Source organism: Rhincodon typus, chromosome 22 (assembly GCF_021869965.1).
Source record: "Rhincodon typus isolate 14 chromosome 22, sRhiTyp1.1, whole genome shotgun sequence".
Taxonomy (NCBI): Eukaryota; Metazoa; Chordata; class Chondrichthyes; order Orectolobiformes; family Rhincodontidae; genus Rhincodon; species Rhincodon typus.
In genome coordinates, this window is record NC_063353.1 from 40,625,665 (window position 1) to 40,647,968 (window position 22,304).

General features: G+C 38.1%; 1 protein-coding gene across 4 annotated transcripts in view; it reads left to right on the plus strand.

Moving 5' to 3' along the window:
- Positions 1–22,304, plus strand: part of usp6nl (USP6 N-terminal like) — a 271,323-nt gene that overhangs the window by 244,039 nt on the left and 4,980 nt on the right. For all 4 annotated transcript variants that reach the window (XM_048610396.1, XM_048610398.1, XM_048610397.1 and 1 more), the window contains exons 13-14: positions 1,383–1,482; positions 6,402–6,554. In XM_048610396.1, the coding sequence (XP_048466353.1) occupies positions 1,383–1,482; positions 6,402–6,554 (253 nt within the window). The remainder of the gene's footprint in view (positions 1–1,382; positions 1,483–6,401; positions 6,555–22,304) is intronic.

The window sequence follows — 22,304 nt, forward strand, 5'->3', positions numbered from 1 at the left end:
CTTTTACAGAAAACTTAGTTAAGTTGTTCTTGTTTCATTTGTGCACACATTTTTTGACTCCGGGAAAATATGTATTGTTCCTTACAACTGCAACATTTAGAATATGCAAACCTGATTAGATTTGTTATGAATCTCTGACATTGGGCAGAAACCAGGATGATTCAACTAGATGTGTTGCAGTACACTGCTTCTTTTGTCAAAAACAGATTATGTACAATATTTAAGCCTGAAATATTGTTTAATAGACAGGGTAGTGTGCTTCAGCCTAGTCATTGAATTTCCATTTACATTAATCAGTTAAACAATAAATTTATCCCAAGGGAGCTTTTACTTTCATCTAATTCAATCTATAATTTCCAGAATTGCTCTTCATTAATGAGCAACACAGCAAGTATCTGGAGGGTCAGTAGTTTTGCACATTAAGCTATTTACATTCTTGCAGATAAATTTAAAAGAGGCAATGGTCAAGTACTGCATATTGGTTGAAAATGTTTAAGTTTGCAATGAATCAAATTGATACAGCAGAAGCGTACTGTGTAATGATCAACTTGCCACTTTCAGTTTCTTGTTAAGGTTGAAGATCCAAAAATTGTGATTGCTTCTGTTCCAGGACAGTAGTTTACAAGTTTCCAGAGGTTTTATTAAAACTTTGCAAACTCCTGGTTTTTATCCCATTTCTTGTACTAGCTTCAACTCTGATTAATACAAAATTGCATGCAAAAATTACAGTAAGTGTAAGAAAACCAAAATTGAATCTAAGTGTAAGAGGAATTAACTGTTGGTGAAACTCGAGCAGCGTAATATAGAAAGTAGGGAATCAAAAGAATCTAAACGAGATTAAAATAGTTTAAGTTGCAGTTTGGTATATCAAGAATATACTTTCTTTCAAGAATAGCAGGAGGATAAGATAAATGAATCTAAATTGTGAAAAATTAAATTTAACTGATAAAAAATTAATAATCGATGTAATACTTAAGATGTAAAAGTTCTTTACTTACTAATGGTGGTATAACTAATCTGCCTGATGGAACAGTAGAAATGACAATTTCTGTCTTTTGGTCAGATCAACGATTTTTAAAAAGTCACAGTAGTTCTAGCTGTCTGAGCATTTGTCATGCCTCAACTTTAGTCGTATTCATGCCTTTACCTGTGGACTTTCCTTATGTTTGTTTACTAGTTATAAAGGATCTTGATTTTTTTTTCTAATCTAGTTACAAGTGAGAAAGTTGTTAACTGAAGTAATTTCCTCTATCCACTGTTCAGCACAAAGGAAATAATCTGTTCTAAAGCAAACTAATAGATTTTTAGCAACATTGTGTGAATCTTGAATCATTTCCAAGAATATTTAAACACTTGTTTTATTTTAATTTGCCTTGGCGTAGACTCCCTTCACCCTCACATTGAGACTCTGGGACATCTACATGCTAGAAGGAGATCGAATTCTCACAGCCATGTCATATACTATTCTTAAACTTCACAAAAGTAAGACAATTTCACTCACTATTTGTACATTGTTTTGTTCTTTTCCCATTGTTTTGTTCTTTTCCCATTGTAGCTTAAAGTGATCCTGTTGTTTGATATAATCTGAATAATGTGCATTTACGGACTGGTGTAGTCTTACAGGCTAGTAAGTTTAGATCAAACCTAGTAACTGCCATAAAGGAAAACAGTTTTGAAGGTTTATAAAGTTGTCAGAACCTATGCCATTCCTTGCTTGTCCAATAGGAGAGAGGCTTTCAGTTTTTTTTATTCATTTGTGGGATGTGGGTGTCACTGGCTGGCCAGCATTTCTTGCCCATCCCTAGTTGCCCTTGAGAAGGTGGTGGTGAGCGGCCTTTTTGAACCGCTGCAGTCCTCCAGTTGTATTTTAGTATAGTGGAATGGATTGTTTATAGAACAAAGAGTATGAGCAACTTTGTGATTTTAGTTGATGCTGTTTAATTGATACCGTTGGTACTGTTATAGTTGGGACTCTCCTTCCTGGAGAAAAGAAGGATGAGAGGACATTTGATGGAAGTTTTTAAAATCATGAGCACACTGGACAGAGTAAATAGGGTGAAGCTGTTTCCACTTGTAAAAGAAACAAGACTGAGAGGGCGTAAGTTTAAAGTGATGTGATATTATTAGGGTGTGGACAGTACTGCTAGGAAATGTGATTGGTGGAATGCTCAGTTGAGGCATTCAAGAGGGCATTGGATGGCTATTTGTGTAGAAATGGTGTTCAGGGATATGGAGAAGAGGCAGGAGATTGGCACTTGATAATAGAGCCAGTGTTGACACAGTGGGACGAATAGCCTCCTTCTGCACCATGAGAATTCTGATTTGTGTCACTTGGGTTTAGTCATGTTTCCCAGTTGTTTCTCCCCACCCGCCTAATCTTTTATCTGATACCATCAATTTATTATGAAATAGACATAAATCAATTTATGTATAAGAGATAGCATAGGGAAAGCAGCAACACGATTGATTTTATTAGTGAGCAATACCAATTACGTGACTCATAATATATTTTTCGGGGACGTTTTTGTTAACACTAGAACTAAATTGATAGGTGCCAGTCAGGACAGTGTTTAACTGCTTGGAATGATTAGTTACATTCAGTGCCAAATAATGTAATTTGTTAGAAATTAAGGCAATAATTTGTGTTTGGGAGAAAAACATAAGAGTAAAAACAAACCCCTTGTGGAATGAATTCAACAACCACAGCAAAGAAGTAAAAGCACACAGTTTGTGAAGCTGGTAGTACTAGCTTGAACTTTGTTCTATCTGCTAACGGTTATCATGTATGAACATTCCATGGTGTTATGCTGGAACAGGCTGAATTCATGCAGTCAGCACTAATTTCAATTAACTTTTATCATCTGTTCTCCTGTGTTTTACACCATTGAATCTACTTTATTTTGGAGTGGCTGATAATCACCGAATACCCTTTTTCATTCACCCTACTTCCCCTTTCTGCAAAAGGAATTAAACCACCATTGGCGTCACACCTCATTGACACCAATAGTCCTCAATATTTTACTTAATTTACCATTATTCATCAGTGATCCTAGACCATGACCACTATCTGGAGGATATCAGCTATTTGAAAGGGAGGTGGTAGTTTTGGGAGGGGAATCACATGTCTGGCTGGTTTTGGTTTTGGTTTTGGACTTCACTGTTCAATCAAGCCACCAGTAATAATCAGAAGCAGGACCAAGCTGAATATTCACCTTAGCTGAGGATTATCGTTAGGGATACCATTGGCTCGTCATGACCTTGTTTAAGATTAGCTAATTCAAGTGCAACAAAGATCAAATCTACGACATTCTAGCCTTGTGAATATTAGTTTATAAAACAAAAATAACTATAACAGTTGATTCCTAAACAATGACATTCAAAATTTACCTATTTAATAAAAGCAAAATACTGTGGCTGCTCAAGATCTAAAATAAAAACATAGTGCTGAAGATACTCAGCAAATCTGGCAGCATCTGTGGAGAGAGAAACAGAGCTAATGTTTAAAGTCCGGTATGACCCCTCTTCAGAGCTGATGGGTTTTATGCTATAGGAAAAGGAAGAAGAGGAGTAAGTGGAATAGGTGGTTAACGGTTCCTGAAAACATAAAGCAACGGGAGTGCTGAAGGTATTACAGAAATGATATGGATGAAGAATAGGTATAAATGGTGGGTCATCTCTTCTGAGAGCTAACCCATGCAAATGAGATTTTAGGGGGAGGGCGAGAGGGTGGAGGACATAGCTTATGGTCTGAAATTGTTGAACTCAGTGTTGAGTCTTGAAGGCTGTGATGTGCCTAAGTGACAAATGAGATTTTGTTCCTCCAGCTTTAGTGGACTACTGCAGCAGGCCTGAGACAAAAATGTCAGTGTGAGGGCAAGGTGGTAAATTGAAATGACAAATGAAGGTTGAAGTTATTCTTGAGAACAGAGTTGGAGTTGTTCTCTCAAAGTAATCCAATCTGCCTGTGGTCTCTACCAGTGTAGAGAGAGACTGCATTGTGAGCAGCTAATTGAAAAGTAGTAGACTAAATTTTAAAAAATTGAAAGTAAATTGCTGCCTCACATTGAAGATGTTGAATTGAATTGAATCATTCATTTTCACATGTATTCAATGTAAAAATACAGTGAAAAGTGTGTACCTTCATTTTTACCTATATGGGGCCATTCACATTAACTCAGAATAAAGAAAAAAAATGAGTCCACCTTTCTGTTCCACTGCTGCAGTCCCGCTCCGGGCTTTCCGGTCCTCACTTCGCCTCCGCCAGTGTCCCGCTCCGGGCTTTCCGGCCCTCGCCGCGCCTCCGCCAGTGTCCCGCTCTGGGCTTTCCGGCCCTCGCCGCGCCTCTGCCAGTGTCCCGCTATCAGCTGCCTCACCAGCTTGCTCTCGTCACTGCTCCTCTTGGACAATGAAGAAGAGGATTTAAAGGGACAAACGTTGTACCTGATGCGATTGCATAGGAAGGTGCCATGGAGGGATGAAGAGTATTTGAAAGTGATGAAGGAGTGGACCAGGGTGTTGCAGAGGGAACAGTCCCTGCAGAAAGCTGACAAGAAGGGAGGGGAAGATGTATTTGGTGGTATCCTGCTGGAGGTAGTAAAACTGACAATGATTCTTTTAAATGCAGAGACTGGTCGACTGGAAAGTGAGTGCTAAGGGGGTCCCTGTTGTTGCTCTGGGAAAGAGGAGAAGGATGAGAGCAGAAGTGCGGAAAATGATCAGAGTCGTTACAGAAGCAGAATGTGAGAAAGTGTATTCAAAGTAATTGTGGAAGTCAGTGGGTTTGTTGTGGCTATTAGTGAACAACTTGTCTCCAGAAATGGAAACAGAGTCAAGGAAGCGAGGAGTAGAGTCAAGAGAGACCAGCTGAAGGTGAGAGAAGGATGGAACTTGGAAGGAAAGATGGTTAAGTTTTCCAATTCCATACGTGTGCAGGAAGCAGCTGGAGAAAGTTACGGGAGGGGTCCTGAGTAAGACTGGAACAAAGAATATCCCACATACCCCATGAAGAGACAGGCATAACATGGAGTAACTAAAATGGGACCCATATGGGTACGTATAGTCACATCATTTTCTAAAAGTGAGGCGAATAAAAGGAAAAATTGTTTAAAATGAGAATGAATTTAGCCAACAGAGGAGTGTGATGGCGAATGGGAACTAATAAGGCTGCCTTTTAAGGGAGAAACAGAGAGCTCTCTGACCATCTGATGGGGGATGGAGATGCAGAGGAATTGCAAAACCTTATTAAGGGGAGGCAGCTGTTGTGAAGGTGAGTCCTATTGAACTTGCGACATTAACTCTTTCTGTCTCCACAGATGCTGCCAAACCTGAGTTTTTGCAGTATTTTCTGTTTTTCTAACCTATTTAATAGCTTGATTTGAGCTATTTGAGCTTGGTTTGATTTTTGAAAGGTCTGCTGTAATATGCTGTTTTATACAGCTGTATGGACCAAGAAGGTGAAAACCTCCAATCTCTCTGGTTTGTCTTAAATTCACTGCTTTCAGTGAGATCATTTTTAGAAGCATTAAAACCGGCCTTGGGAAACTTTGTAATTTGCTCAGGGTCTGGTCCTTATTGCTCGGCTTTGATCCTTCCCTGGAAAAACATGTGGATATCTGATAGATTGAGCTATGGCTGTTGCCCTGAGGCTGAGCAATCACTTGAAAAATACACCGTTTAATGCATTTTTTAAATATGTAAATGGGATGTAGGTATTGCTGGCTAGGCCAACATTTATTGCTCATCCCTAACTGCCCTTAAAAAGGTGGCAGTGAGCTGTCATCTTAAACTGCTGCAGTTCTTAGGTAGTAGGGACACCACAATGCTTTTATAAAGAGTTCCAGAATTTTGACCCAGCAACAATGTGTGCCTTGGAGGGAACCTGGAATGGGTGGTGTTCCCATGCACCTTCTCCTTTCCAGGTGGTAGTGGATGCATATTTGGAAGGAGTTGTAGTGTCAGTGAACTCTTGGAGAAATGCTGGAATTCTTCTGTTCTTCAACCATAACACACTATTAATTTTTCTCCCTAACCTAAGATGGAGCATATGCAAGCATAGGATGAAGGGAAGAGCAATGTATGTTGAGCAGAGAAACTCCTGAGTACATAAATGCAGGAACACACTGTGCCACAAGGTGGTGACATCTATATTTGTGTTGGTGATTTTCCAATATGATCAGTTCTCGATTTCTGTGGTGCGTTTAAAAATGTTATGAAGCAAAAGCTAGATGTTTTATTACAGGAAGGTTAAAGCTGAAGAAAATTGCAGCAGAATGTTCCTGTATATAAGAGTATGTAGCTTCCACAATTTGTTGGACAGAAAATAGTGACTGAGAAACATGATGAAAAGAGATGAAAATTCTTCCTCCTCAAAAATAATAACATAATTCTATTTATTTTTACAGAACATTTGATGAAGTTATCAATGGAGGACTTGATAGAATTTCTGCAAGAGTCTTTGGCCAAGGATTTTTTCTTTGATGATGACTTTGTTATAGATCAGCTGCAAAACTCCATGTCTGAGTTGAAACGTAATAAACTGGACTTGCCACCAGCGGGTAAGACTTTCAGTATGGCCAATATATTTTTATTTTTCTTTGAAATGATGAAACAAAAAGTTAGTAATAATTATAGGGAAAGATTATTATCCTGTTTGTTGATATACAGGTTTCTCTGATTTCTGTTACATGAATTCTTCTCGTCTCTTTGGTGTTGATTGTTTAAAAAAAAAATGCTCGTATCTGTTAAGATGGTCTATTTGGCCAAAGTAATCTGTAATGTTGCATCTTTTGCAAACAGATGAAAAGGATCCTAGATAATATCTAGCAATTGAGTAGTCTTTCCATTCTTATGTTTGTGGAATGCTGAAAAGGAAAGCTAAATTAAATGGGAACATATTAATATAAAATTTAAATAGTCCAGTTTTCTTCTTGCAAAGCAGCCAAACACTTTGTGGGAGATTTATTTTAACTCACTCATGGGATATGGTGGTTACTCACTCACTAAACCAGCATTTACTGCCCATCCTTAGTTGTCCTGAATGTGGTGGCCAGCTGCCTTCATGAACTGTTACGGTCTGTGATATAGGCAGATCTACAATGCTGTTAGGAAGGCAGTTCCGGGATTTTTACCCAGGGTTACTGAAGGAACCATGATATACTTCCAAGTCTGATTGGTTAGTGGATTGAAGGAGAACTTGCAACTGGTGGTGTTCCCATCTATCTGCACTTGTTCTTCGAGATGGAATTGGTCATGGGTTTAGAAGGTGCCATCTAAGAAGCCTTTGTGAATTTCTGCAGCTTCATCTTAAAAACGGTACACAGTACTGCAACTGTGTGTTGATGGTGGAGGGACTGGATGTTTGTGGACATGATGAAATCAAGCAGGCTGCTTTGATCTGGATGGTGTCAAGCTTCTTGATTGTTATTGGAGCTGTATTCATCCAACCAAGTAGGGAGGATTCCATTGCAGTCCTGACTTGAGCCTTGTAGATGGTGTACAGTCTTTGAGGAGTTAGGAGTTGAGATAGTCAATGCATGATTTCTAGCCTCTGAGCTGCTCCTATAGCAACTGTATTTGTATGGTGAGTCCAGTCGAGTTTCTGATGCAGTAACCCCCAAGATGCTATTAACAGGGGCTTCAATGATGATAACACCATTGAATATCGAGGGCCAGTGGTTAGATCATCTCTTGTTGGAGACGGTCACTGCCTGCCATTTGTGTGGCACAAATGTTATTGAGTTGGAATAAATTGAGCTGTTCCTTTGTGGCGTTGCAGTTTGTACTTCAGTGTTTTTGGCATTAGCTGCTCAACCACCGATTGGAATTTCTAGTTCATACGCTTTGTATCATGTTACTTGTTCTTTCTTAATTGGAATCCTTTCTCCTAACCCTAAATAACTGAGAATTACTTTGAGTTCTGCTTACCCATTAAATCTTACTGTGTTAGTTTGCTGCTGCATTCCATGAAATAAATAATTTTATTTTCAGCTTTATTTTTTAAACACTTTTTGAACTTCTGGATTTATCTCCTCCAGTGCCTTTTTGAAATCAGTCAAAATAGCAGAAAAGAAACTTGGTAAACATAAATATATAATCATCATTGTTAAATTCATTTCAAACCTATTAGATATTATACAAAATCAACTTGCTTTTAGGTCAGCGTGCTCCGTTGGTAGATAGCTTTTCTGAGTTAGTTCATTTGCACAGCAACTTTAACAATGATAAGGGCTTGAAACTGGCATTTTTAAAATTATATATATTCAAATAATTATGTTTGTTTCAATTATTTTAAACATGTTTCCAACAGTATTGTTAAGCTCCAAGCACCTATTGATCGTCAGCTTTTTCATAAATTGACCTTGTACTTTAAAGTCTGAAAAGTATAGAATGGTTAATTGGTCACTGAATTAGCTTGATATGGTGACTAACAAGTAAATAATTCAGGTTCTTAACTTGATGTCAGAAAGTATAGTTTTACAGTATTTTCATGAAACTTGGTTTCCATGTTGATAAATAAAGAATGTAACACTTCATGCTAACTAGACTATTGCTCTCTCCTCCTCCTCTCACTAAAATTGTGTTGTTTAGACCTTTGACACGTGAATACAGTGCAAGACCATTGCATTCAGCTGGAAGTCCTAAATTCAAATTTCATCCTTAGCTGGCTTGAAATTAAGGGTGACATCATCCAGGATCAAGGAAAAATTTGGAAGGATTGTGGGCCATTTCTGCACCATGTTCAGACAGTCTCTATTCAAAGTTTAGGGAAGGGAACTGCTGACCTGGTTCAATAAATACAATTAAACATATTGAGATATAATGCAAAAAGGAACAAATAATTGTTTTGGAGAGACTGGAGTTGAAGAAGGATTGATATATCAAAGCTTTTTCTTGTATTCTAGATTTTGAGAAGGTATTTGAAAAGGTGCCACATCAAAAGTTATTTTGGACAATAAGCTATCATGGTTTAGGGAGTAGCAAAACAAATGGAGTCAGGTTCATTAAATATTTTAAGGCAAAGGTGGATAAATTCTTGATAGGCAAGGGAATCCAAGGTTATCAAGAGGTTAGTTAGAAATATAAAATTCGAAATGCTAAGAGCTCAGCAATGATTTTATTGAATACTGGAGCATATGGAGGCACTGAAGGTCAATTCTTGTTTTGTATGTTCATATTCCATCCAGAAGTATAAAGTTGGTGTACAGTCAAGGAAAAATAAGAGCTTAGCCTGAAACACACTTCTTGGAAGAAAATTGAAGCATTAAAGGATATCTCCTCAATGTAAGAGGAGATAGCAACGCTTGATTGCCAAAGTATTCCAAAATTATAGACATCATTTAAGATCCACTCCATTTCAACTTTGTGACATTGTCTGCTGTAGGAAATATCCAAATGACATCTTTTTTGTTTTCCTATTTGTCCTAGCTGTATTATAATTGTGTATGAACATCTCTACTACAATGGAATTGACACTGCAAGCCAACATTTTTGTTTTCATACAATCTGTGTTTTAAACCATGTGGAAGACCAAATTTTGGAAGTAGGCTGGCAAAGGAGTGTTTTTCTTAAATTATTCGTTCATGGGATACAGGTGTCATAGGCAAAGCAAGTATTTATATGTAACCCTAAATGATCTTTAGAAAGTGATGATGACCTGCAACAATTCACGTGATGTAGCTATAATCACAATGTTCGGAAGGAGTTTGAAGACTTAGAAGCATCAAATGTGAAGCAATCGCACTGTAGTTCCATTTCAGTTTATTGTGTAACTCAGCAGGGAGCTTTGATGTAGGTGTGTTGCAATGTGCCTGTTAGTTGTCCTTCTAGGTTGAGAGTTAGGAGGCTTGATTAGTTGTTGCATTACATCATGTTGATGAAGTACACTGCCACAACAACACCTGCGGTGCAGAGTGTGAATGTCTAAACTGATGGTGACATGCAGGAGGTACCAAGGCCCAGGGAGAGTTAATAGCCAAGCATTCCAATGCAATGCAAAAAGGAATGTTGAAGCTTCAGAACGTTATGATTGCACACCTTTTCCAAACTAAATCTTGCAATGGGCAATCAATCTTACCCCAAATAGTGAATAAACCATTGTTTGGAGACCGTAATGTGTGTAAATGGTGGCATGTATTGTGTTCTTTCTTGAGTTTTGTTTTGAAGAGCTGAGATCGAGAAGTTATTACTTAATTGCCTTACACTGCAATTTATGGTATGTTACTTGCAAACATTCACCTACTAACGAATGCTTGGGATAGAAGATAAATTGGGCTGGTAAGCCAAATAATTAAAATATTAGATGTTTTAATACAATATCTGGAAAAGTTCTAATTTCTGAAATGAAGGTCATGGTAACTTCTTACAGGCTGCAGTTCTATTTGGAATTGGTACTTCAAGCCTTTGTTCTGAAACTAATGCAAGCAGAACATCTGCCTGAGTTCCTTAACAACTTACATTCTGTTGAGAATCCTAATTGGTTAATATAGCTTAACAAGCACAAGGTCTCTGAAATGATCAAAATGTAATGTTTTTGTCTTAAATGTGTAGAATGACTACGTGTATGAATATTTTGTTGGTTTAATTTATTTATTGTCGGTGTGGACTGTTGTACCATTTAATATCGAGATAAGACTTGTAATACAGTTGAGTTGTGATAATTGTTATTTAGCGCTTTTCCATTAAATGGCAGGAAAGTTTGTCCATCTGATCTTGATAACAAAAACAACTAAATGATAAAAATGTTTATCTGCTGCTTTATTTGACATATTTAATACCAAGGATGTGTTCCCAATTTGCTTTCCTAACAAACCTGTTATACAGGGCACAGATGAGACTCTGTCTGGAGTAATGCTTATAGTTTTGGTAATCATACTTAAGGAAGGAGATAAATGAGTTAAAAGCAGCTCGGAGAAAGATTAGTAGGTTAAAACCTGGAATGGGTGGCTTTTCTTACAAAGAAAGGGTGGACAGGCTAGGCTTTTATATGCTGGAATTTAGGAGAGTAAGAGGTAACTAGATGGAAACATATAATATCCTTAGGAGTCTTCATGGGGTGCAGATGGATAGCATGTTTCCCTTGTGGGAAAATCTAGAATTGTCAATTAAGACTGAGATTAGGTGAGTTTTTTTTCTCACAGCTGGTTATAAGTCTTTAAAACTCTGTTTCTCGGAAAGCCATGGAAGTAGAATCCTTCGAATATATTCTAGGTAAGTAAAAGTTATCAGGGTAAGTAGCAATGTGAAATCTATTTGTTTTCATTAAAGCACTTGTGCTTTTTTTTAAATTTTGTTTAATATGAGGGAAAAACACCAATCTACATGTGGGATTGGGTGATTTTTTTTTAACTCATTCAGGGAGGACAATGGGAGCCAGGTTGCATGCATAGGATGAAATATATTGACTACTGTGAAGGAACTGGAGTTCAGTTGCCTGCAAGAACTAAGCTCCTTTTCAACCACCTAAGAACTATAGAAGTTGTTGTCATGTGCCTTAATAAGGGCTAAAGAAATCTTCCTACACCGTTGTTGTTGGGTGTTGAAAATGGATGTTTTCTGTATCACTGTTGCTGAGAAGATATTGGAGTATTTCCACAGATACTATTGGGAAGGATGTCCCCCTTGCTGCTGTTGCTGTCAGGGTTCTAGAGGTAACTTGAATCATGGATGATGAGAGTAAGCAGAAATTTGAATTATACAACCAAAAATAAACTAATATAAGCTTTTCCCACTTCTATGCCTAGTGTTTGGGTAAGTGGCTATTTGCCAACTTTTGCAATTACACTTGCTCATAGTAACTGTAGCCATTTTCATTGAAATTTGCAATATTTAGAGAGCCAAAAAAGAGTGTGCCCTCTACTTTCTCTTTTAACTAATTAGATTGAACAGTCTATACTGAGAAGTAAGTCAGCAGTGATCAAGATTTATCACACATAGTTAAAAATCTGAGCGGTCAAACCTACTTTATTATGCTGCATCTTTAATGGTTATTAATAAGCAATGCATATTTCGTGTATATGGTGCATAGTCACTTGGTCGGATGCTGGCATAAGAAAGCTTTTGGAGGAGTAGGCCATTTTGGACAGAAACTTCTTGATTCCAGCATTTAACTTCACGTGCTGAAATTCTCTGTTTGACTTATTCTTTAATAATAGAGTGCTGATCTATGTGTTCTTTCTACTGGGCAAAGATTAATGATTTAAAATATATTTAAATTGTTTTCATAATTGAATTTGGCATGGAATAATGTTGTTTCATTGTTTTGTCACATTGGTAACCAAAGATGTACCTGCTCAATGATTGCACTGGCCCTTTCATTTAGTTGTCTATCTTGCCCATTCCATTTGAATGACAGATGTTAGAGAACAAGACATTCTAATATGTAGTCTACAATAAAAAAAAGTCCCAAAACACTCCTTTGTTTAGTAGAGAGTGTAAAAGTTTGTGAAAGTGGGTATGAGACATACAGGGACCATGCAAATATCTTCTGATTCCCCTTTTGTACTTGGTGACCAATCTGTTAAAATTGTGAGCAAAATGAAATTCAGTTGCCTGTCTCTTAGATTTGTGCTAAAACTGCTTTTCCTAAGTGTTTAAGGATTACTGCAGCAGTTCGTGCCATTTTGATTGTATGTGCAAGCCTGGAATGTGCCGTCTACACTGTCCACATTTAGTGGGGCAGCATAGAGGGCAAGTAACCAAGAAGTATCTTGCTCAGAGAGTCCTTAGATACCATCATACTCCAAAGGTCACACCATAAGACTCCGAGTAGTGTTAGTGTTAATTTTAGTTTTATGTCTTGATAAACTATGCAGTTTAAGACTACTGTAATCTATAATTCAACTGTAGCTGAAAGTTATGTTATCATATGGATAATTAATGGAGAACTTTAGATTCTTACAGTGACTGATCAAAACTAATGCTATGCCAAAAAAAAAGTCATAATGCATAAATTTTGATGAGTTACTTTTGCTAATTCAGGAGCCATCAAAAAGTGAATGTTGATTTGGCTTCCTTCTGTCTAATGGCTAATACTTTGTGAACAAAATATGTATATGAAAGATTGAAAAGAAATGCTTTCAGGCACTGTTTGAAGCTGCGGTTTTAAATTTTTATTGATAATATCCCAGTCCAGTGTGTTAGTGGCATTTCTTGATCGGTGCAGGAAACAACGTGTGTGAAAGTTTTAGACGTCCAGAATATTTTTTAAAAATTTGGCTAGGTTTTTATAAACCTAGGCTTTGAGAGATTGTTACTGCGTCATAACTGAACTCTTTCTTCCTCTCCACCTCAATCCTATTGTTTTATTTCTTTTCACCTCATTGACAGATACCAAACGTCTCACTCTGCCTGGGGGCCACTTGCACCTCTACAGCAATAATTGGTGGGGCAACAGATCACGGTTATATTTTTGTTTTGCAGGAAGTTGGTTTGACAAAAACAGAGTTATAATTTTCCCACATGTATGAAATTCTGATTCTTAAATCTTGCCATTGTCTTCCAGTAAGGATTTTGTCAAAATGGTTAATGTTTATATTTAAATTTTATCTGATAAATTACAATGGATGGAATAAATTCCTATCTGTGGATACCTTACGATTCCAGAGTTTCTGGATTTAATGATTTGTGCGCTGAAATTCATGTTTTCCTTGAAATTTTGGAAATGCAGATGATTATGTCAGAGGTTATAATTGAAACCTTTTGTATCCATTTTAATGCCAAATATTCTAAACCGGAATTTTACAATAGAAGAGTCCTCTAGTGTTTCTAATTGAGAATGTTTCTGGTGAATTGCTGGAGTATTGTGAAAGGGGCTAAATCACACTCTAGGTTGCTTCTTGGGACACCTTCCGGGAAGTAAAACATTACTTCAAAGATATTCCAGCCCTTCAATATAAACTACTTAACATTGTAAAGTTAGAAATTTATTGTCTTTTATAAAGACCCTATCACATTGGATCATAAAATGTTCAATTTCTTCCAAGTAAATTCATGACATCATATCCAATAAACTCAATTCAATAAATTGAAATTGTAATCAAAGTCAGCAACAAGGGTTAGTTCTTTCTCTAGTTTTCATTTTCTCCTTTTCTAGTTCTTTCTTTCTTTTAATTTTCTTTTTAATTCTGTTTGTCTCAATGTGTGTTGGAATGTAAGCCTAACTTTGTTGTAAGCCTAACTTTGTTGGTGAGGCTATTTATGTTAACTTTGATACTCAGTATCATGTTTGTCCCAGAAATTCCCACTGTGCCAAGTGCTGAAAATTGGTGAAGAAAGTCATTTTGGACAGAAAATTGATTTTGTTTCAAGTATACAGATAATATTTTAAAACCCACAGTGCACATGATTTTTAGGTAATTACAGTTTTTAGAGTAGAGACTTTTTAACCCAAAATCTTCTCACTCCATGCTAGCTTGTATTTGAAGGCAAGGCTGATTATGCTGTATACCAATTCAGACCTTGTCCTTAATCCTACCAAGTAGTTGTGATCCATTATACCGCTGATGATCCAAATCTAATGTATTTATTTGTAGATTTTTACTCAAAATTTCATTAATGTGGGAAAAGGTTACGTAAACTCATGCATGGCCATATTAAACTGGACATGGTTTTTTCTTCTGTTTTTGGATACTGCAATCTCATGCTGTATTGGCATAAGAAAATGTTCTCTGGCTGCAGCAATTAATGTATTACTGTCATTAACTTCTCCCGCAACCCTTCATTGCAAATCTTTGAGTGTTTCTCTGGCAAGTTCAGGATTGCTCAGAAAAATGAAAATAATTTGTTCGACAGTAGTACCTTTGTTCAAATGTCACTATTCAAAGCAATGATTGACAGATTTGGCTTTGATTGAATATCTGGTTGTTAGCCTCAGGTGCTGCTGTTACTATATGTTACTGTGGGTTTTTGAATTGAATTAGGTTTACTGTCATGTACTCATATGAGTACAGTGAAATGTTTACTAGTTGCTACTTAACGGTGCCATCTTAGGTACAGAGGTAAAAAATGAAAGAACTGCAGATGCTGTAAATCAGGAACAAAAACAAGATTGCTGAAAAAGCTCAGCAGGTCTGACAGCATCTGTGAAGAGAAAAACAGAGTTAACTTTTCGGGTCCGGTGACCCTTGCTTAGAACTCCTTAGAACCTGCTGAGCTTTTCCAGCAACTTTGTTTGTGTTAGATACAGAGGTACTATGTACAAAATCTTGGGACACAGCAGAAAAATAAAGAAAACAAAGTTTAAAAAAGTTAAGCATTACAGTCCTTACTAAAAAGTTGAAAAACAAGGAAACACAGTTAATAGTTCAACACAAATGCCCATAAGCGCCTAGCCATGCTGGGCTCACACTCCTCACAAGGGCTCGACCTTGCTCCCACTGCCACCCTTGGCTGCCTGTTCTTGCCACCATGTAGCCTGTTCCTGTGACCGTCGCTGCCACGGGAAGCGAGTTCCCACCGTCTCAGGCCTCAGTTTGAAGGTGCATGTTTATGAATTTTATACACCATATTACATAGTTATAAATAAAATATGTAACATAACATGGTGTTCCTTCTTTATTATTGGCAACATTTCAAATTAGTGCTTTTGAATTTGACATAAATCAAATGTATTGCATAGTTCATAAATGTCCAATTTGTGACTGCTCCCTCATAGACAATTTATTTATTAAAACATTTCAAGAAATGCATTCAAAAATGTATTTAACTATTAACTTAACAATGAAACAAGATATGCTTTCCTTGTTGAAGAGGATTTGCTGTCATCCAACTAAGATAATAATCAGTGCTGCAGATGTTCTTAAAACAATTCATATTTGTCCTTTTATGATATAAAAGAGCATAGAATGAAATTGGATCCTTGTGCAAGCAGGAGGAAGTTTAAGGAGATATTCTTGATAGGTTAGGTTTAGAGGAATCTTAAAGATGGAGAGGAATTTAGCAAATTCCAAGGGGCTTAAGGAAATACTACAACTGAGCAGCAAGGCAATTGAAGATTTTCCTGCTGTAGCTGAAAACTGAGAGAAGAGTGGAGCACATGTCAGAATACTCTGCTTTAAAAAGATGATCTAGATTTTGCAGTCAGTGACAGCAATGCCACTGACCTCAAAAATTCTCCACAAAAACCTAGCAGTTCTTATGAAGAGGATTTATCCCTTCCTAAAATTTGTTTGATTTTAGTAGCAAGCTTGGGTGATCTCAAGGCATCCAGTCGCAGACACGTCATTAAGTAAGCTAAGCAGCTCATCATATCACTTAGTACAAAACTTGGGTGTTGCTGACACAAAAAGACACATTTTGTTAAAGCTTTTCTTGCACTCCTCAGGACAATTCATAAGAATACTAATTCAAGGGCACCAACGAGTAATGTAGCATATGAGTTTCATTGACAGTGTGATGCTGGATAGGTAGACCATACATTCCTAAGAGTTATGTATCATATCAAACAGCATATTCCTTTAGCTGTTCACAACAAGCTACTGACTCCATCCAACCAGTCCACACTTGCAAAACTTGCAAAATGTTCAACATCAGATGTAATTCTGCAATTGGACAGTGTTTTGCAATAATTCCCAGAGTACTAAAAATTACACTGACTGCTAATTTGGGATTCAGTTGGGTTTATCGTGTGGTGTGGTTGTGTGTACCGGAAGCTATAATTAATCCAAGATGGCAGCGAAGCAGGGCACCTGAGCTGGAGCTTGTCAGCTCCGACTGCTATTTTTTTTTCTTCTTTTCTCCCCCCATTTTCCTTGCGTACCTCTTGAGTTTGGATGGCATTGGCGGTGGACCTCAAGTGACCCTGCACAGAAGACAGAAGGCCCAGTGCAGACCTGAAGCATTCATAAAACTGGATCTGGGGAGCCAACAGCGGCGACAAAACCTGGCAACGGCTGAGGCCCAGCGTGGGCCCACATCGCGGAGGCGAAGGATGGCAGCAGCAGCGGTCAGCAAGGAGGTGGCGATTGTGAAGGATGGCAGCAGTGGCGGTCAGCAAGGAGGCGGCGATTGTGAAGGATGGAGCAGTGGCGGTCAGCAAGGAGGCGGCGATTGTGAAGGATGGCAGCAGTGGCGGTTGGCCTTAAGGGATAATAGCGGCAGTGTTGTGGAGGTCATGGCTGAAGCCTTGCGAGTGGTGGTGGGTCTTAGCCCAATACAGGGGAGAGCGAGCCCTCTTGGAGAGGCCCAGCTTGGAGCATCTTCAAGCCCATGGCTCCAGAAAGGACTGTAATGGTTGATGTTTTAACTTTATTTCTCTACTTCTGTAACTAAGATTTTATATCTAGGTACTCTGTACCTAAGATGGCGCTGTGTGTGGCGACATTATACACTCTCCACTGTACTCTTGTACTTGAGTACACATGACAATAAAATCTAAATGATAATATTGGGCCTTATTCAATGCAGATAGAAAAAAGCATGTAAACAGATTTTGTTGAGTTGAAGCAAGTACAATAGGTGATAGCTATTCACTGGTTCATTTCTCAGGGCAATATCCTCACCAATCAGAGTCAATTTACCTGATTTTAAAATTTAAACGAAGTCTGGCAGTTAATTGTGAATCATCATTATTGGGTGCATTCTGCATGTCAATGCCACTACCACTGTATGCTTGCCAACTAATCAGCACTCTTCCGTCTTGCATATAAATATGTTGGATTTCCTCTTAATTGTTATTTATGTGAATTGTCGATGCGTGAGATGAAAAGTTTTAACATGCATTTTTTTTCAGGTAATAATCGAATTCTCAAACAGTAAACCAGGAAGCAAAGTGCATTCACTATCATTCAGTTTCAAAGAATTTTATAGAATGAAATAAAGTTGAAGATCTAGTTTTGGGAATAAAGTAGAAGCTGAAATATCCTTTGAAACAACGTATTTTAAAACACGTGAATATTTATTTAAGGATTTCACAAATGTAAAACATGTTTATATTGGGGCAGATTGTTCATCAGTAATTATGATTTGGTGCACCTTAAGCCGTTACGCATGGGCAGGACAAACAAGGCAACAAACATATGAACAGTAGGACCCTGGGTACCACCAAAGATCAGAGGCTGTGCTTGCCACTTTACTCATACTCTTGATCACCTGCAGAGACCTATTATTGGGCCTGTTGACACTCCACTCATTACATTTGTATGATCTTTTGATCTCTGATTATAAAGTCTGTGCCTGGGCACTCCCTTTATTTCACCTGACGAAGGGGCAGCGCTCCAAAATCTTGTGATTTCAAATAAACCTGTTGGACTGTAACCTAGTGTCGTGTGACTTTTGACCTTGTCCACCCCAGTCCAGCACCGGCACCTCCACATCAAGGATCAGAGGGACCTTGATGTGCATGCCCAGTGGACTGTAAAGTTAACAGGACAGATAGATGAAGTTGTTAAGAAGGCACATGGGATAATTGCCTTTATTAGCTAATGTATAGAGTTTAAGAGCAGGGAAGTTATGGTGAAACTGCATTTTAAAAAAAAAACGTGATTAGTCCACAGCTAGAATATTGGGTATAGTTCTGGAATCCACATTTTCAGAGGGTTGTGATTGCACTGGAGTGGGTACAGAGGCGATTTACCAAGATGTTGCCTGTTGGAGAGTTTTAGCTATGAAAGGAGATTGGATATACTGGAGTAGTTTTCGTTGGAACAGAGGAGACAGAGTGGGTATATAAAATTGGGAGGTGAAGACAGGAATAAACTCTTCACCTTGACGGGGAGATCAATGAGGTGGGCGTAAATTTAAGGTAAGGGGCAGGAGGTTTAGAGGATACGTGAGGAAAAATCTTTTAGCTCAAGGTTGAAAGAATCTAGAATTCACTGCCTGTAAGAGTGCTCAAAGCAGAAAACCTCATAACATTTAAGAAGTATTTAGATATACAGTTGCGATACCAAGGCATACAAGGCTATGAACCAACTGCTGGAAAATAAGATTGGAATTGTCAGATTTTTTTTTGACCAGCACAATCTTAATGAGCTAAAGGTCCTCCTTCTGTGCTGCAAATCTCTATGACTACGACATTATTTAACCAGACATAACTTCTTTGGGGTATAAATTCACAGTAAGCTTGCAACGTAAAAGGGGAAGTTAACATCCGCTCAAATAATCAGTAACGGTCATCATCTGTTGTGATTTCAGCATAAGCAGTGAATCACTGGTCCCATGGTGGTAGGGGTTATCATTGATATTTGCTTGTAAAGTCAGTTACAGAATGCCTTGTTATGGCAGCACAGTGGTTAGCACTGCTGCCTCACAGTGTCGGGGACCCGGGTTCAATTCCAGCCTCAGGTGACAGTCTGTGCGGAGTTTGCGCATTCTCCCTGTGTCTGCCTGAGTTTCCTCTGGATGCTCCACTTTCCTCCCACGCTCCAAAGATGTGCAGGTTAGGTGGATTGGCTATACTAAATTGCCTCCTGGTGCCCAGAAATGTGTAGGCTAGGTGGGTCAGCTGTTGTAAAATACAGGGTTATGGGGATGGTGTGGGGAGGCTGACTCTGGGTGGAAGCGTTGGTGTGGACTCGATGGGCCAAATGGTCTCTTTCCACTGTGTAGGGATACTATGATTCTATAACCTCTGGATTTGTATTCAGCTGTATATGCAAATATCAGAAACTGGTTTCAGTTTCACAGTCCTATTGAAAGCCAACGGGCTATCATTACAAGTGCAAATTCTAAATCAAAATGGTGTTTTTGAAGCTCTTCCATTATCATCATGTTAAATTTATCATCAAGAAAGGTATTTGAGAGGACCAAAGATGGATTAATTTTTCTTTTCACTGCCTCATCGGTTTCCACTGCATGTGGTCTGGCTGAGATGAGGCAGTTATCTAGTTCATTGATGCACTTTGCCAAAATCTCCATTAAGTTTAACACTTTATAATATGTTGGTATGTGCCTCCAGCTTATCAGATCTAATATTACCTTGCGAAGGGCAATGCAGCAGGTGTCGTAAGAAAATTGTTCGTTCTTCATAGCATTCTACTGTAACATTTAGTTACAGAACTGATGTAAAGAGCTGCAGTAACACAGATAATTTGTTTAATGTTTGTGAATATACAAATTATATTGAAATATCCAAAAAGCGCCCCACAAACCAAATTACTTTGAACTATGCTATTTATTTAAGCAAGCACAAGCAGCCTTTCCACCCCATCTCATTTCCACAAACAAGCACTGAGATCCATGAACTGTGTTTCCAGTCGATGATGAACTTTTATTTGAATCCCAGAGAACTGTGAGCTCTTCCTTAAGTAAAGCCACAGGATCGTGCATGACCATCTAGCCACCTGACCAGGCAGATGGAAAATCATTAACACCTCGCTTCTTTGGCAGTGCGGTACTTCCACAGCATGTTGTCAACCTTGGTTTGGGACTTTACTTTCAATAGGGTTTTGTATACAAAGCCTTACCACAGAATTGAATGTATTACCAACTTAATGAAACATTTGTGTTGCCTGTTAGAATTAAACTTCTCAGCTCCCTTAGAGTTAGACTTACTTTCTGAAGACACATTTTATCAAGAATGTAATTTGATGACAAAATAATCAGTTCGTTAAAATAAGGAACTGTCACCATCAAAACAACACCTCTTACAGTTTTATTACCCTCTTTTAGACACAGCATTTTGTCAGTAAATTCTTACAGGCTTTTTAACTCCCATTAGAGTTCAGTGGTATTTTTGTCCTTTATCTGTGCTTTGCACAAGGGACCAAGAAATAACTTTCAAGGATAGATTCCCAGCTGATTTGATTTTTTTTATGTTGTTTGCCTTACCTAGACGTGGAGGTCGACTATAGCAACTTAATTGTTAAGATTAACTAAACTAACACAAGTGTAAAGACTTGTATCATGTTGGTTTTCAATATGTTTTACAGCTTGATATTAATCACCAAGTTACACGGTGATCTTGAAAGATGATATTGCTCCATGATGTAGAGTGAACAAAATTTCAAATTTACTACACTTCCTAATCTACAGCATTACATTTGATCACATAATAGTTTTTGTGTAAACTTGTTGTTAGTTGCCCGTGATCAGCCTCATGCGAACAATGCAAACTTACCTAAAGCCAAAGAAAACTGTCCCCTTATTTTAAAGAGCACATTTTGAAACACAATTCAATACAGTTATACACTTGACAAATGAAAATCTCTGTTGAAACTTTTGTTTTCAACCTTTATAACAGCATGTTGCGTGTTAACTTTGATAAGGGTGTTATAACATTAAGGATATGATTGAAACATTTCAGGTTATAAAAGACAACAGCCTGTGATGTAGAGATGTAACTTAATAGAGTCATACAGCATGGAAACAGACTCTTCAGTCCAACCAGTCCATGCTGAACATGATTCCAAACTAAACTAGTTCCACCTCCCTGCATCTGGCCCATATCCCTCCTTTCCTATTCATGTACTTATCCAAATGTCTTTTAAATGTTGTAACTGTACCCACATCCACTACTTCCTCAGGAAGCTAATTCCACACATGAACCACCGTCTGTGTAAAAAAAATAAATTGCCACTTTTTTAAATCGCTCCCCTCTCACCTTAAAAATGTACCCCCTAGTCTTGAAATCCCCCATCCTTAGGAAAAGACAACTACCATCAACTCTATCTATACCTGTCATTACTTTATAAACTTCTATCAGGTCCCCTCTCAACCTCCTACGCTCCAGTGGAAAAAGTCGCAGCCTATCCAGCCTTTCTTTATAACTCCATACCTGGCAACATCCTGGTAAATCTCATCTGAACCCTCTCCAGCTTGATAATATCCTTGCTATGACTGGGCGATCAGAACGGGACACAGTATTCCAGAAGAGGCCTCACCAGTGTCCTATACAACCTCAACATAGCTTCCCAACTCCTATACTCAGAGGACTGAGCAATGAAGGCAAGCGTGCCAAACACCTTTTTAACCATCCTGTCTATATGCAAAATTCAAAGAATTGTGTACCTGCGCTCCTAGGTCCCTCTGGTCTACAACACTACCCAAGGTCCTACCATTAATTGTATAAGTTTTGCCCTTGTTTGTTGTACCAAAATGCAATAGCTCACACTTATTCAGATTTAACTCTATCTGCCATTTTTTAGCCCATTGACCCATTTGATCAAGATCTCTTTGTAATCTTAGAAAACCTCCACTGTCTACTATGCCGCCAATTTAGGTGTTGTTGGCCAACTTTCTTACCACGCCTTCAGTATTCTCATCCAAATTATTTGTATAAATGAGAAACAAAAGAGGACCCAGAACCAATCCCTGTGAAACATTGCTGGTCACAGGCCTCTAGTCTGAAAAGCAACCCTCCACCATCACTG